General features: G+C 43.0%; 1 protein-coding gene across 1 annotated transcript in view; it reads right to left on the reverse strand.

Moving 5' to 3' along the window:
* The window catches only part of LOC134174665 (protoheme IX farnesyltransferase, mitochondrial), a 103,027-nt gene that overhangs the window by 27,523 nt on the left and 60,035 nt on the right, over positions 1-15,469 (reverse strand). Inside the window, exon 5 of the mRNA XM_062639856.1 lies at positions 6,938-7,008. Within this exon, the coding sequence (XP_062495840.1) occupies positions 6,938-7,008 (71 nt within the window). The remainder of the gene's footprint in view (positions 1-6,937; positions 7,009-15,469) is intronic.

Consider the following 15,469-nt stretch of genomic DNA (forward strand, 5'->3'; position numbering starts at 1 on the left):
GCCAAGAGGCCCGTTCAGATGGGACACAAAGATGGAAGGATTAGTGTACAATAGCTTGGTTCCCTCCAGCTCACGGGGCTCTACCCCCCGGCGAGGAGCTGACATGAGAGGATAAGACAACTCCATTAAGGAGCCCGTATCACTTCTCCGCAGTGCTCCCCACAAGCAGATGGAGCAGCTATTTAGCCAAATGCACCGTGACTCCTGGTTTATACATGAGCATCTGGGATGTTTCCTGACGTGGGGCGATGTACAATGTACTCCGATTTATCAACTGTCCCACGTGCAATTAAAGATCCAGATAAGTAATTCGGTGGTAAAGGCCCCTTGGCTGAGCTGAAAAGCACCAAGGCGTGAGGGGTCAAGTGTTTCTGCGGGATTTATATTTACCAAACAGAGCTGCCTGCAAAGGAATGTCCCCATTGAGCTGTGGCAGAATTAGGTCCGAGGAGGAGTGAGCTGAAGGCACTAGCTGGATAGCTTAGCAATTTCTTTGTTTCAACTGAAACGAATCTGAATGCAATGTCAGAGGTATTAAAACAACCCTCTTTATTGCCCTAAGAAACAAAATAGAGATGTAGTTAGAGCTGTATAATTTCCTGCTAATACACATTTTGATCTGAGGATAATGTGCAGTATCACCATTTTTCTGCGCATTGTACAAAAGGCCTCTAATACCTAAGAACCATTTAATCAACATCCTATGCAGGCAGTGAAGAGATAATTGAAATATAAGTACTGTCATCCATATCCCCTTTGGGAAAGTGACACAGTAAGCATTATATCATTCCATTAGACCATCCTTTGATGTGGGTTTTATTCTCATTAAACTATGTTTTAGCCTCAAGGTTTCTTCCCCCCCCCACACACAGACTTCTCCATGACGTGACCATGCCAGAAAGCCCTCACCCATCCCGTTGTTCAAAGGCAAGAAGTACATTTTTACAAGCAATTGTACATGTCAGAAATATCAAGCTGCCTTCTTAATTTCTTGTTTACCAAACAGAGTCAATGACAGCTTCTGGAAAACACAGGGTGGAAAAAAAACCCAGGGAAGCCAGGGGGGTGGTGGTGGGGAAGGAATGCATTTACTTGTTTTCAAATAATAAAGCCTGAATACAAGCAGGAGAGAAAGGAAAAAAAAAAGGCAGCCGTGGTGGTGTCTGCTTTGAATTGTGCCCTGTTTAAACAAGAGGAAAGCCTCCCACTGAAAAAAGAAACATTTTTATCATTCACAAAGATCTCAGGGCAGTCCCTTTAAAATGAGGTATTTTCTAAACAAAATAGTGGAATGTTTCCCTGCAGGGAACGAGCATCTGATCCCTTAAAAATGATTATTCTTGAAGAACTGTAGATTTATGGAGGTTTTGTTTTATTTGTTTTAACTTAAGTCGAATGAAACCTGTCTGAAATGACCACCCAAGGGAGCAGCCCAGCCAGCCTAAGCACAGGCTGCTCTTTAAATGGGAACCAAAGTTGTACCCAAACCCTTGGGGGGGTTTTAAACTCCTGGCTTAAAGCAGGGCTGGCTAAACGCTTAATGCAGGCTTCAGCCTAAGCCGAGGATGGATTGCTTCTCACTTACATCAGTGGAGCTCCACTAACATCAGTAGGAACCTTCCGGATTCACATTTGTGTTAGCAAGCAAAGAATCAAGCTAATTACACTGAGTTATCAACAGTGATTACAGGAGGATGTTTTTCCTTAAGATGCACACAGATTTGTTCAGCATGTTCTGGTTTTGGTACACTTGTAATTGTAAGCTCTACTACAGGTAACTGAGAGGAAAACTCAGCTTTACATAGAACTACTCTAGAGTCATGGTGTGGTTTTGAACAAATAGGGAAAGTCTGACATGTTTAAGACTGTCCAAGTTACACAGTTGCAATTATAACTACAATCAGTTAATAAAAGAGAAACATCACTAACTTAGGAGGTCTTTTTGGTCTCATTCTTCAAGAGTTTGGCTTATAGCTGAAACCGATCAAAGTCAACATTCCACTCTGAAATGTCAACAAGGAGAAAAGCATTACTGCCTCCATTAACTGCAATAACCACCAACCCTGGCCATAAGAAGCTCACATACAGAACACAGCTCCTTGTGCATTGCTAAGTGAGGAAGTTAATGGGATTCTAGGAAAAAACAGTCCCCAAACAACATGAAGATTTATTTCTTTAAAGGCATCCCAGGCATTACCTGTGTTGTGCCACCTTCTGCCACGTTAATAGACTTAAACTTCTTCACTGGGCAAGGAAAAGCAAGTTTGAGAGTGCAAATATTCCATGTAAGGAGAATTTAACTAAATCCTATAGTGCATTATTCTCATATTGAAGGTTATGAGACCAGACTGGATAAAGCCTGGAGCAACCAGGTCTGACCTAAGAGCTGACCCTGCTGTGAGCAGATCAGTCTGCAGGACTTCTCCTAAGGTTCTGATGCAGGACCATCCTGACACTGCCTGTATAGTGCTTCACAGCCCGGGGGACACGAAACCTGGGGGTAAAGCAAGGCAGAAACCCCATCCCCACTCCCTGGCAGACCCTGCAGCTAAACCCTAAAGGACTTGGCATACAAAACAGCTGCAAGACACAAAATGCTGTGGGGACAGAACTGAAAGGTGTCCACACAGCCATGACTTGGTTATTTAGAATGTGCTGGTCGAGACCTTTTCTTTAAGATGAAAAAGCATTCCTGTACAACTATTACATTTTTTATGGGTGCTTAGCACAGCAGCTCCAGCAGTACTTGAAGTTCATAAACCTGGTCGCTTTTTAACCAGAGCGTGTGCAGTTCTGTGTAGTGGAGCAATCAAAACTGTCACTTGGTACAATATAATGGAGCAGGACACTTGTCATCGTCGAGGCTAAGCTCACTCAGCTACTGCAGCTAATACTAGAGATTTATGTAAACTCACCTGCAGGAATATTAAATCCATTACCTTAAAAAGCAATAGGAATAAATCAGACCCAACAGGAAACCAGGCAAAGCTGCTGCCATTTCAGTCCAAACTTTGTCTGAGCCCATGACATTTTTCCTTGTCAATGACATTAATAGCAGGAAAAATAATATCAGCTGTTGTTACAATGCAAAACACAAACACACTCAACGGGTCTAACACTGCAGCCCAAGTATGACGAACATCTCAAGCTGTCTGGATTTCCAAACAAGACTTGAGGGGTCAGAGGAGGGAAGGAGGACATGTGGGCAGGCTGGAATGATGGATGGCGTTTAGTGGCATGCTGTGTTTGGGTCTCCTCTTGTTATTTTTGCAACAGGATGTCTCTGATTGCTCTCTGAATAGAGAGTAAGGATGGTTACATCTCATTGCTCAAAGGAAGCATTTTTTCCAGAGCCTTACAAATTAAATAGGCCATTGTAAAGCAAAGCAGTCAATGATCTATCAGGTGCTGTTTGTCATAAATCTAGCAACAGTGTCAGAAGATTCCCCTGGGGCATCAGCAGCAGATTTGGGGCTGGCAAATAAGGTGTGTGTACTCTTGTGCCTATGCACTGCAGACCCCAGCTCTGCAGTCCTCTGTCATTGCCTGTATGGTTTGATCCAGACCAAAAGGTATAAAATATACACAGCAGAGGCACACAGAGCCTCTAACTATTTCGGTCTTAAAGTTGATGCGGTACGGAGAGGACTTCACAAAGGATGGAGAACAACTGTTTTTTCAAACCCCATCCTTACAGAACTGGCTCAGGGCTAACAGGGTGCTGCCTGGAGCAAGAGTCAGGCCAAAGCTGCCAAACTTAAACACTTCTTGAGTGTCACCAGTAAGATAAAGACACTCTGTCCCCAGCCAAACCTCTGATTCACACTCCACACTGCAGCCCTGGCCACAGAGCATTTCTTTGGAAGCTACTGAGGCTCCTCACTGATGCCAAAGGAAACTACAAGTCCTCAGCAACTTGTAGAAAAGGCTGAGATGAAGGGAACTGGGAACCATGTGATTGTGTATGCAGGGAAATGAGCACACACAAGTGTTGCCATAAAGGACAGGACGTGTTGTTTTTCAAACAAAACCAGGTTTCAAATAAAGTGAAGGCTTCAGGCAGAAAGGAAGGGGAGACATGTTGGAAGCAGGGGCAGTCAGAACTGCCAGTTGATCTTAAACCTAAATAAACTTGGGGCTGAAGCTGCAAATGGAGGCCATGCAGTGAAACACACGGGAATCATTTCTCCACACCAGCACAGCATAACATTTCCTAATGAGGCAGCTCCATGAATTAGCTTATCTAAACTAAAGGCGCCAGCTCATCCAGGGACTGGATGACTCAGGAACACCAAGGACCTCTCACTGGGGGTTACCAGCTTGATTCTGGCCCAAGCTCAAAGTGTCTAAGAACTGCCCTCGTGATGCTACAACCTCTATTAAGAATGCCACTGGTCTCAGTGCAGTTTCTCAGTGGGCAGAAGTTCATATCAAAGCCATCACCAAAAGGCTTTCCAAGGAGCTGCAGTGAGCCAACGTGATGGAGAGTTAACAACCTTCTCACTCTTTCAAAGGGACCTCAGGACTGGACCATGCAAAAACTGCAACCCCACCTGGCCAGTTCTGTAACAAGGACTACGTGGAATAAATAAAAAGGAAGGAAAGAAATTAAAAGCGGCAGGAAATCACAATGTATTTACAAACAGAGTAGACGAAGACAGATCAGAAAATGATGCCTCATTTGCGCTGGATATCACAGATGTTGCAACACAGCACAGTTAAAAAAGCAGCAAGCATTTTATGACATGAAGTAGCTAAAGAGAAGAAAATGTCAGAACTTAAATGTCACACAAATGTGGGGCAAGAACTCTATCCATACCCCAAGCTCTCTGCATGCCTTCCCAGAGCCAAGACACCAGACTCTTACACACAGCTTATCCATCTCGGTCTGGTCTGGTTTTGAGTAGTTTTAGCAGAACCATTTAAGGGTTTTATTTAATCAGCCAGGAAGGAAAGCGTTCAAGGAACACCAGGGAATATGTGGCAAAATATAACAAGGTTAGATCACTTGCACTGGATTATTCTCCTCTGGCACACCGCAGAAGAAATAACCCCAGTCAAGGTCTGCATGTTCATGTCTACAGGGAACGAGAGCGGCATTATTCAAGGTAAGTGACACTTTAAAGAACTTTAAATTAGCTGTTGACAGTCAGGTAGATAGATTGATGAGTGATTACACAAAGTCCCCAACATTACCATTTTGTGGTGAAAGCAAATATGAAGGGAGGGGGAAGTAAGAAAATCCATTAAATATGGGTTTGCCAATCCGTGGTGCATTCGGATGACAGTGGAGTTCATTTAAGGACACCAGGAACTTGTAACACAAATTGCTTTCTCCGAATCCAAAGTTGGCAGAAAGTTTCCTAGCTGTGTTTTTGACTCCGGAAACACTGCAATGCTAGTGCACTATGATAAAAACAAACACTAGAACACCCCCCATCATCTTTCTTCCTAATGAGTGTTGCTTCTTCCAAAGCTAAAGGACCACATGCAAGTGGAGCAGCAGTGCAGCTCCCCTGTACAGCACGGTTAGGGCTGCCTTAGTGTATCTACAACAGCTGCCCTCACTGCAGTGGTCCCTAAAATATGTTTTTAAGTAAAATTAACTCAACTCAGGCATCTGTAATTAGCACCATCCTCGAGAACAAATGGGACCAAGTTTATTGAAGCACTCTAGCTATTTACAATGAGAGTGAATTTACCCCGAGGTTCACTTGACTATTTTGTCTCAATTTTCTTGTAATTTCATCCATCACGTTTTTTTCAGCCCTCCAAAGGTGATGGATAAAACACAGAAATAAATAGGACCAACTGTTCGCAGAAGCCTAAGGGAAAACATAATTTTGTTATAAATAATCCTTGGCACAAATCATGGAAACGCAATACTAAAATTGTTTGTTGAATCATTTATGAATCGGGCCTTCAGTTTTAGTTTGCAAATAAGCTGGAGGTTTCTGGTGATGTTCTTTTTCACTTTGCTTTTTTAGCTGGGAAACAGCCTTTGAGAAACTGAACTGATATATAATCCAGAAAACAGAGTGAATCAAGGATTTTTGCTTTATCCAAGGGATTCCCTATGCTAATAAAAGGCTTTTTTTTTGGGAGGTGGAGAGGGAAGGATTTACTTATGGATGATAATAAACTAAATGATGTCAAAATTCTACTTTCTTTTCGTAAGATGCCACCATTGAAAGCATTCACCACATGCAAAAAAAGGCAAAGACAAAGATGGTGCCTCACAAAACCACTATAAAAATGAGTTGCAGCTACCTCTGCTGGGAGATTCCAATGGATGTTCATGTTCTAACAGATATATGTGACTACTACAACCAATCTATGCATTTGTGTTTGTTCTTCGATGGGAAATATTGAAGATTTCATAGAATTATAGAATGGTTTGGGTTGGAAAGGACCTTAAGATCATCTAGTTCCAACCCCCTGCCATGGGCAGGGACGCCTCACACTAAACCAGGGCACCCAAGGCTCTGTCCAACCTGGATTTGAACACTGCCAGGAATGGAGCATTCACAACTTCCCTGGGCAACCCATTCCAGTGCCTCACCACCCTCACAGGAAAGAACTTCTTCCTTATATCTAACCTGAACTTCCCTTGTGATAAACTAATGCAGAAGCTCAGTGGAACATAACCATGTGCTCCCACACGGTTCACGCAGATGTCACACATGAGGAAACACACAACATGACTGGAGATCCTGATGTCTTGACAAATTCAGTGTTTTAGAGCACAGCTGATGACCCAAACTCCCCCCATGAAAGTGATAAACACACAGAACTATGGCAAACCAGCAAGGTGCTAAGTTCTTTCGTCTGAGTTTGCTATTTTTTGTCATCTGAACAGAAAAAGAAGCTTGGAGATAGATAAAAGCAACGTGAAGACTCGTTCCTCATTAGGCAGAGCAGGTGTGCAGAGCCTTACCTGATCTGTCCTCGCACCAGTGGTCTGTTTTTTGTCCTGTTCATATTTGAGTCAAACGGAACCTCAAAGAACTGTAATTAAAAAAAGAGAGAAGAGGAAGAATCAAAATGAAAGGATGCCGGAAAGGATGCCATGCGTGGAATGCGCTGCCTGCGTCTGCAGGTGCTTTCATCTCTAGGTTTGAAGGTTCAGAAATACAACAAAAATGGCAAATGCCTCTAAGGGAGCTTTGATAGTTTTTTGCATGAATGCTTTTGGCATCCCCTTAGAAAGAAAATCACCTGGAGGACACAAACAGTTTGTGCAAGTCCCCAAAAGTGAATCATTTGAAGTAGAGTTTGATTCCATGCTCTGTTCTCAACAGGCTTGACACAGCTTTTATATGTACATCGTTACATATACACATCCATACAGCCCCCAGTTTTATATTAATACAAACAGCCCTTGCAAATATTGTGCTTCTGGTATTTAAAAGACAAACACTACTGTGGTTTTCAAGGCCATCTAACTTCTGAGAACCTATAACCCAGCCCAAAATCAATCAACTCTTGTAAAACGCTACTGAAACTGCACCAAGCGTCTAGTTCTAGCAGCAGGGAATGAACACACCATATGGTGTTATTTAATGTCACAACCCAATTTGACTTTAAACACCGCCTGTGGGAAAATTCAGGCAGCACTAGGTTCATGCTAGGAATTCCTGCAGGCTTTTGTATGATCCCTTTTATAAAGGATGCTCCCGGAAATGCACTTTGCCATACAGCAAAGTGTAAAGCCATTTAGGTTTATGTGTGCAAAATAGTAATAAGAATAACAAGCATATATTTTCTTATAGACAGAGTGGGATGTATTTATAGAAAGACTGTTTTCTACTGACGTTATGTCTGAGGTTTTGGGGCAGGATCCCAATTATGGTGGATACATAGGAAAAGTACCAGAAGAAATCATCATTTCAGACAATCAGCCTGACAGCTCAGCACAGTCACACCGCAGACAGATTTAAGGTGACGTGGTGATAAATGACTACATGATAAAATCTCTGTTATTCCAGAAAGCTGATGTAGCCTTTTACGCAACACAAGACAAAATTAAGAAACACCTTCATTCTGACAGTGCCAAGTTACTGGTCTTGCTATTCACTGGGGCTGCATTCCCAAGGGAATGCCTGCAGACAGGGATGTTGGGAGCAGCAGGGACCCATCAGAACCCCTATGGGTGCACAGCAGGGGAAAGATGCTTCGTTTACAGGCACACAGAGATTACAGGAACCACGCTTCCCATCTATTATTTGAAATAATGACTAGATAACAATTTGGGAACCTCTGCTGTTGCTTCTACGTATCACAAGCATGGCAAGGATCGGATGCCCATGGATCATCCTGCCTAAACTAGCCCACAATATTCTCCATTCCTGGTGATATTTTTAACCTCAGGTTGAATCACCTTCCTGATGGATTTAATCATACCCAAGAATAAGGTTATAAGAAAGTCCTGCATGCGTATGAGTGAGCATGAATGCCCATGCTCAAGCCCACATGCTAAAGTTATCCTGCTTAAATAAAACTTGCTAACAATAAGCTCTAAAGCCAAGAAATTCGGCAGCAGGCATCATCTTCATGTTTTGCCATGCTTGTGAAGCTGTCTAAACCTGGGAAGCAACAAAGGGAGAGTGAAGAAGGTCAAGGAAACAACAGCAGAGCCAGCAAGGGGGACTCTGGCTGGGGGACCCCAAACCTGCACTGCCCTGCTGCCATCCAAGAGTAAAACTCCCTGGAAAAGTGTCTGCCTTGTCCCTCTCCAGGGGCTGGCCAACACACATTAATGGATAATTACTGCCTGTGCTGTGTATTGAAGGCCTCAGTTTGCCCATGATGGATCCAAACCCTACTGCAATTCTGCAGGGGAGGAATCCTGCATTTGTTACTTTGCATTAAAGCCTGCAGATAAAATGCTTGGCAGTTAAGAGATGTAAAAGCAGGGAATTGGTACCATCAAGGCAGCTTTTATTTAGTAGTTTCACAGCTAATTCACTACAATTTCTTGCCTCCGTCTGTGTGGCAGAGCTGGCTGGAGCTACACAGCCCACAGCCCATAGATGCTCTGCTCGCAGCAAGCCTCCCTCAGGGGCAATTGGATGGAGCACCCAACCCACTTCCAAGTCCTACCAACTCTCCAAGCCTTCCAACTTTATTGCCTATATTCCTGAAGCAAACTCAGGCTTTGCAGGAAGAAAAAGGGTCAGTTTCTGCGTCATTCACTTTGCCAGAGCATCCTGGTACAGTACCAGGCAACCCTTTTATTAATTCTTAGATAGGTAGCTAACCGGTTATCTCTCATCCTCTGTTATCTGCAGCACCAACGTTCTCTCCAGCTAAAACTGAAGTCAGTGGAGAGCCTGGTTTAGGAGAAAAGCACAGAATCTGTGGGACAGTTACAAGCCCAAAGCATAGAGCATGAAGCTCCCACTTCAGAGGGACTGGTCAGGTCTTCGTGGCTGCATCACTGCCCTTGAAACAGTGGATGTTTCACAAAGAACCTCTATAGGAAACCATCACGAGTACCTTCGGAGAAGGGAAAGCTCCCCGTCTGGATCTGACACCAGCAATTGCTTCTGACAGCTCAGCGTTTTGCTAATGGTTTGTTTCACTGTTACATTTCAGAGACAATTATGTTAAATGAAGAAAAAGATGTCATTTGACATCAGGCTGATAGAGCAATACAGGGAAAAATTCTATAGAGCTAAAGGCTTTTCTCCTGGAAGTATTTTGGGCTCTGCTCAGTTTGGCTTTTTGTTAAGACACAATTTTTATTCATATTTGCAAAGTCTGACAGCTTTGACCTTCCTTCCAGTTTAAACTTGTGCATGTGAGGAGATTCTGGCTCCTTATTTAAGTATTTAAGCTTATGGATAAAGTTATTCCCTGTGCGATGGATAATATCAAAATAGCAAGTTTTAAACTCAACATATCTCAAACATAACTAAAATGAACAGTTGGATGCTGAGAGATTTTAAACTCCTGCAGTTATCATTATAACCCGACAATACCATAACCAATGTATGAAATCTTGCCATATATTGAATATGATAAGGACTTAACCCCTGAATAGAACATACATTTTGCACAAGAAACACTTCTCTGCTGAGTTAAGTAATGAAATAATGTCTGTCTCCACTGAATACAGACACGGCTGCTCCCGAAATTGAGATTACTGCATGACTTCAGTCTGAATGTTTCACTCTTTACAATGTGACAGTCAGGATAATCTGTTACTGTCAACCGGACGCACGAAGCTACATATCCAATTGAACTACAGTTAAGAAACCCCCTTTCATTTGCAATGCCCTGGATTCTTTCTCTGAGCTAGTTGCTATTACATGTCAGCAAGATGCTGTTTATCAAACTTTTCCCATTTTGCTCCCAGATGTTCAGCAAAATTCTCTCTCCACTTGAAATTATTTTCCCCTGATATTCTAGGAAAAATGGGAAAAATGTGCATCTCAAATATCATCCCATCGGAGGGAAAGAGTGAACTCCAACATATTATCTCATGCTCGGCCAACACAGTACTGCTTGTTTCAGCAAATGGTAAATTCAGTAAGATGAATCCTGGATAAATAAATATTTTAGAAGCACTCAAGAGGCTTTTTCCTCAGGAAGCTTGAACGCATCAGTTCAGCTGGACAAGTCACAAGATTATCTGCCCTGCCTGTTTGGGAAGGTAGGCATCCAAAGGGCAGACAGAGGGTTAAACCTAGAATTCCCCGAGTGACAAAACTTGGCAACAGCTTTCAAGACCCTAACCTAAATTTTAATCGGTATGCACGAACATTTAAAACATGATGATGGCAAAAAATAAATCAGGCCAGCGAGTACTTTGTGGTTCATTTCTCTGGCAGGCTCCTCAGCCTCTTTGTGTAGATCGCATCTAGTTAATATACAGTAATTATATCTTAAACATCTAACAATTCTCAGATCAGCTGCCACATTACCACTTGTAGCTGTTTACACTCAACTTTTTTATTCCTTCAGCCTCTCCATATTGGTTTGCACTTTGGTTTTAAGTGAAACATTAAGGAATGCTCAATTCCTTCAAGCTACCTCCTGAAACAGCAGGGAATGCAGAAGGCAGCTAATCATTCAGAGCTCCTGGGGGACACATAGATTAATGATTTTATTTGGACTGAGCCAAGATTCCCATAGCATCACCTTGCAGATGGCATTACACTACACTGGCACTTCCAAGGACTAACACGATACGGAAAGACTGAGAAGGCAACTCGTGCCTTTCCAGGACATCCTCTTGCTCTTTCTGTATCATCAGTTAAACACCAACACCACTGATTAAGTTTTCAAAGAAGGTGGCCTATTTGCAGTTAATGAAAGCAGTGGAGCGGATGGAAAGCCCTGAGCACGTGCTGTGTTTGCCACCCGTGGTCATTCCTGCAGGAGGCATTTTAACTACTGAATTATGACAGTTCAATACCTTTACTCCTGTTCACACAGAAACATAGAGTGCATTAAGAGGAACAATATGTCATTCAGTTTATCAAACAGATCGCCCACACTTAGGCTAGTAAATGTCTCTCATATACCACTATGGATTTAGAGCATCTCGAGCACCAGCCTGGCCCAGCTCTGATCTGTGACACATGGAAACAGCAGCGGCTGAAAGAGGCACCCAGTCTTCCCTTGTTTTGACATAACATTTTACTCTAATGCTAAACACATATTTACATCAGAACCGATAATCCTGTGAGTCTAAAGATGGAGCAGAACCCTGCTATTAAAAGACAATTAAATTCAAAGCAACTCAGAGGTCTTCCCAATGCAAAACCACTCCCGCATCTGAGCAGGCTTCCATGTGATCTCTGGCAGCAGAACTGCTCTCTGGGTGTATGTATTTCTCTCTGAAGGGCAGTTCAGATGAATCTATGGTATTAATAAGCAGATGAGGCTGTTGGCAAGGAGCAGTCACCTCCTGTTCTGCAGCGCTGCTCGTCTCCATCATCCTCCCTCCATGCCTAGAGAGATGAGTTACAGGGATTGATGTCCCAGAGCCTTTCCTCAGCTAAAATCTCCTGCTGCAGACCCAAGGAAACATTATTAAGCACAATGCAAATAACAACCAGTACAACTGGACTCCTGCCTTGAGCACTTCCCTAAATGTCTACAGCCAAGGGTAAAACTGGGCTGGTTTTGCTGAATTAGATGTTCCTGATGTTCTTTGATTTCCCCTGAGCTACTGTAAGCTCTGATCCTCTTTAGTTCTGCCAAACAGCAAGCTATTAACCAAAAACATCATTGAAACACACACTGGAAACCAAAAAGGCACATGAATCAGGGAGGAGCGGGTAGACCAAAACCAAGTGAAGAGTGTGGTGGCAGAGCGCAGTCCAGGTAGCTGGACAGTAACTTGAGGTTTCTTGGGAAGGTGACATCCAGAAAACCACTCCTTGCAGCTGGAAACACGGCCATTCATCAGGTTTTAGCATTAGCCTTTCACATAAAGGCTCCTGACATTCCCATGCATTCCAAGGAAAGCTGCCATAAGCAGCAGTGGAAGCCCATCAGACCACAAAGAGTTGAGCTCCTTCCTTTGTGAGTGCTCTTCCCCTCCACATTACCAAATTATTCCTACTTCTCGTGTTTTCAGTGATTTATCGTACATTGTGATAAAGTAATATATAATTACATAAAAGGAGAAGAAAAACATAACATATAATTTTGGGTAAATAAGATCAAAGTCAGATTATTATTATAGGTTTTCTTCTGCTTTCCTCGCAATCATTTTTATATGAAAGCAACAACGAATAATTAAAGTATATTACAAAAGTCTTTTCATTCAATTGTACACAGATGTGACGGAGGGAAAGGCAAAGGCAAGGATTTTCAAAAGCACTCATGTACTGATCTAACACGATTCTCACTGAAGTCAATGGCAATTTGATTTCAATGAGAGCACAGACAGACCAACAGCGGGTGATTCTGAAAATCCCACCCTAATTGTACAAACAACTGAAGGCTTTAGAGATTGCTGGCTTGGAGATTGTATATTTGAGAATCATAAAGGGCACACAGCACCTGTTTGTCTTCAAGATATGAAAATAAAGCAAGGCAAATATTTTAAGGATTAGAAATGGCTTTTTTGGTCTTCTTTTTTTTTAAGGCAGCATCTGAAAACCCTCTGGCTCTGCAGTTCCCACTCCAGCTATGGATCTGCTTTAATATTTTCCATTTCAAAGAGGATTCTAATTAAAACCAAGATTGATGCAAGCCCGAACAATGTTACTTACAGATAGAGAAGGGCAGCTAAACCCCACACTGTCATGTCACAGAGAACCCAAGGAAGGTCTGCTCTGGAAAGCATCTACCACAGTTTAATTTATTAGGTTCTTAATAAGCTTCCACAAAAGACACATTCTTATTAGCCAGTGTGCAAAGCCCATTGCTGTGTACAGGGAAGAGAACAGAAGGTCACCGCAAAGAAAATGTGGATAACCTGCCACTGTAGAGATACATTTTCAGGATGGAGAATGCAAAGACTCATAGAGTTCAGTTAGCATCCCCACAGATGTATGACCTGCCCTGTGGGCTCTGTTTTTAAGGGGACATGCTCTTTCCTTGACCACTATAAAAATGTGACTTTCTAGGGATTCACATCAGACGTCCACTGCCACCAAAACTGAGAACCCTTTAGGTTTTCTGTTGCGCTTGGTATTTAAGTGCACTTAACCGGCAGCAGTGCCAGAGCCTGGCCCACTGCTCTGGATTGGTTTTCAGCTCGTCTGAATCCTTTTGGTGGGTCTGACCATGAAAACAAGTGGTCACAGAATCACAGAATGGTTTGGGTTGGAAAGGAGCTTAAGATCATCCAGTTCCAACCCCCTGCCATGGGCAGGGACACCTCACACTAAACCATGTCACCCAAGGCTCTGTCCAACCTGGCCTTGAACACCACCAGGGATGGAGCATTCACAACCTCCCTGGGCAACCCATTCCAGTGCCTCACCACCCTAACAGTAAAGAACTTCTTCCTCATAACTAACCTGAACTTCCCCTAAGCTTAAAATCATCACCCCTTGTCCTATTGCTACAGTCCCTGATGAAGAGGCCCTCTCCAGCATCCTCGTAGGCCTCCTTCAGATACTGGAAGGCTGCTCTGAGTCATTAAACTCTTGCCTCTTCATCAGCACTTCAGGCTAATGACATCCTTTGGTGATATCAGAAGTACCATTACATGGAGCTTGGGAAGTGCGGGGCCATGTTAACACTCAGGAATGTCAAAGCAACACGGTCCTAACAGAGTGCTGCTCCATGCACGGGTCCTGTCCCCACTGAGGGCTTGGGATGGAGGTGAGGATGATGCCTGTCACTACTGAAGCCCAGCTGGATGAACCCCCGTGGTTGCACTTGTGGCATTCACCTTGGGAAAAGCAGCAAGGGTGCAAGGAAAGAAGCTGCCTGCGTCCAAGCATGGAATTAATGAAGCAGGAAAAGAGAATGAAGGACTACATGTGGTCTGCAGTTGTATGAGTAGCTTCAAATGAAGTAATGGAGCATCTGTACCAAATTAATCTACTTTGCCCTTACATACGGCATTTTTCTTGTCTCCATATTTGAATCAGATTTACTAACACCAGTATGTGGGGGAATAAAAAGCTCTTTAACCTCTCTAATTTCAATGCACGCGGTGTCCATGACTTGAAATAGGAGAACAGATGTCAATCTCCTGTTTTAGTAAACAGGACTCGGGCTGAGTGACCACCAGTGAGCTCAGCTCTTCCCACTGAAATCATATTTTGCTAAGAAGATATAGCAATAAAAATGAAATGATAATAAAAATGAACCCAGGCTTTTATAAGTTGTTTCATCTTGAGAACTGCTGACATGGTGAGCCACCTAAATAGCATATTCCCGAGGCCACACAGAGGTCAGCCACGGCTTGAGGGCAAATGCAAGTTGGATACCACAGACAGGCTTTCACCTTACATGATCCACCTTGGAGAAACAGCTTTCACAGGAAAGAAATACTGGTTTCTGGTCAGCTGCCAAAGGCTTCTAATAATATTAAATATTTACCATATCATATTTACCACAGAATATTTAAGTGCTTCTTATTTAGCACACAATCAGTGCAACCATAAACAGAGCTCCTGACTCTAGCCCCGCTTCCAGGAAGGGACTTGCCCATCCATGAACCAGGCTCCTTGAACCAAAGGGAGCAATTTCCATAGTGCAGGATGTTCAGTTCCCATTCTTTCCTTTTGGACACAGACTTTGTCACCCCTGGGCTCTTCCTTTTCATCTTAAAATGAGAATTGCTATAAAATGCATTTTGGACCTGAAACCCCAGTTAGATAAAACACCTCGTGCCCTTCTCTTGTTCTGAGCCAACTATCTGCACCCACAGAACAACCTGATCTGGCCAAAAATATAACTGATTTCTTTCTGGATCTCACCCAGGCAAGTTTTTAATGATGACCTACAAGTAGATGTCAGATGCAGAGGTACATACTTCCTGCTCTTCAGG

Source organism: Pezoporus occidentalis, unplaced genomic scaffold, assembly GCF_034315485.1.
Source record: "Pezoporus occidentalis ecotype Australia unplaced genomic scaffold, CSIRO_AGI_Poc_V1 ctg62, whole genome shotgun sequence".
Taxonomy (NCBI): domain Eukaryota; kingdom Metazoa; phylum Chordata; class Aves; order Psittaciformes; family Psittacidae; genus Pezoporus; species Pezoporus occidentalis.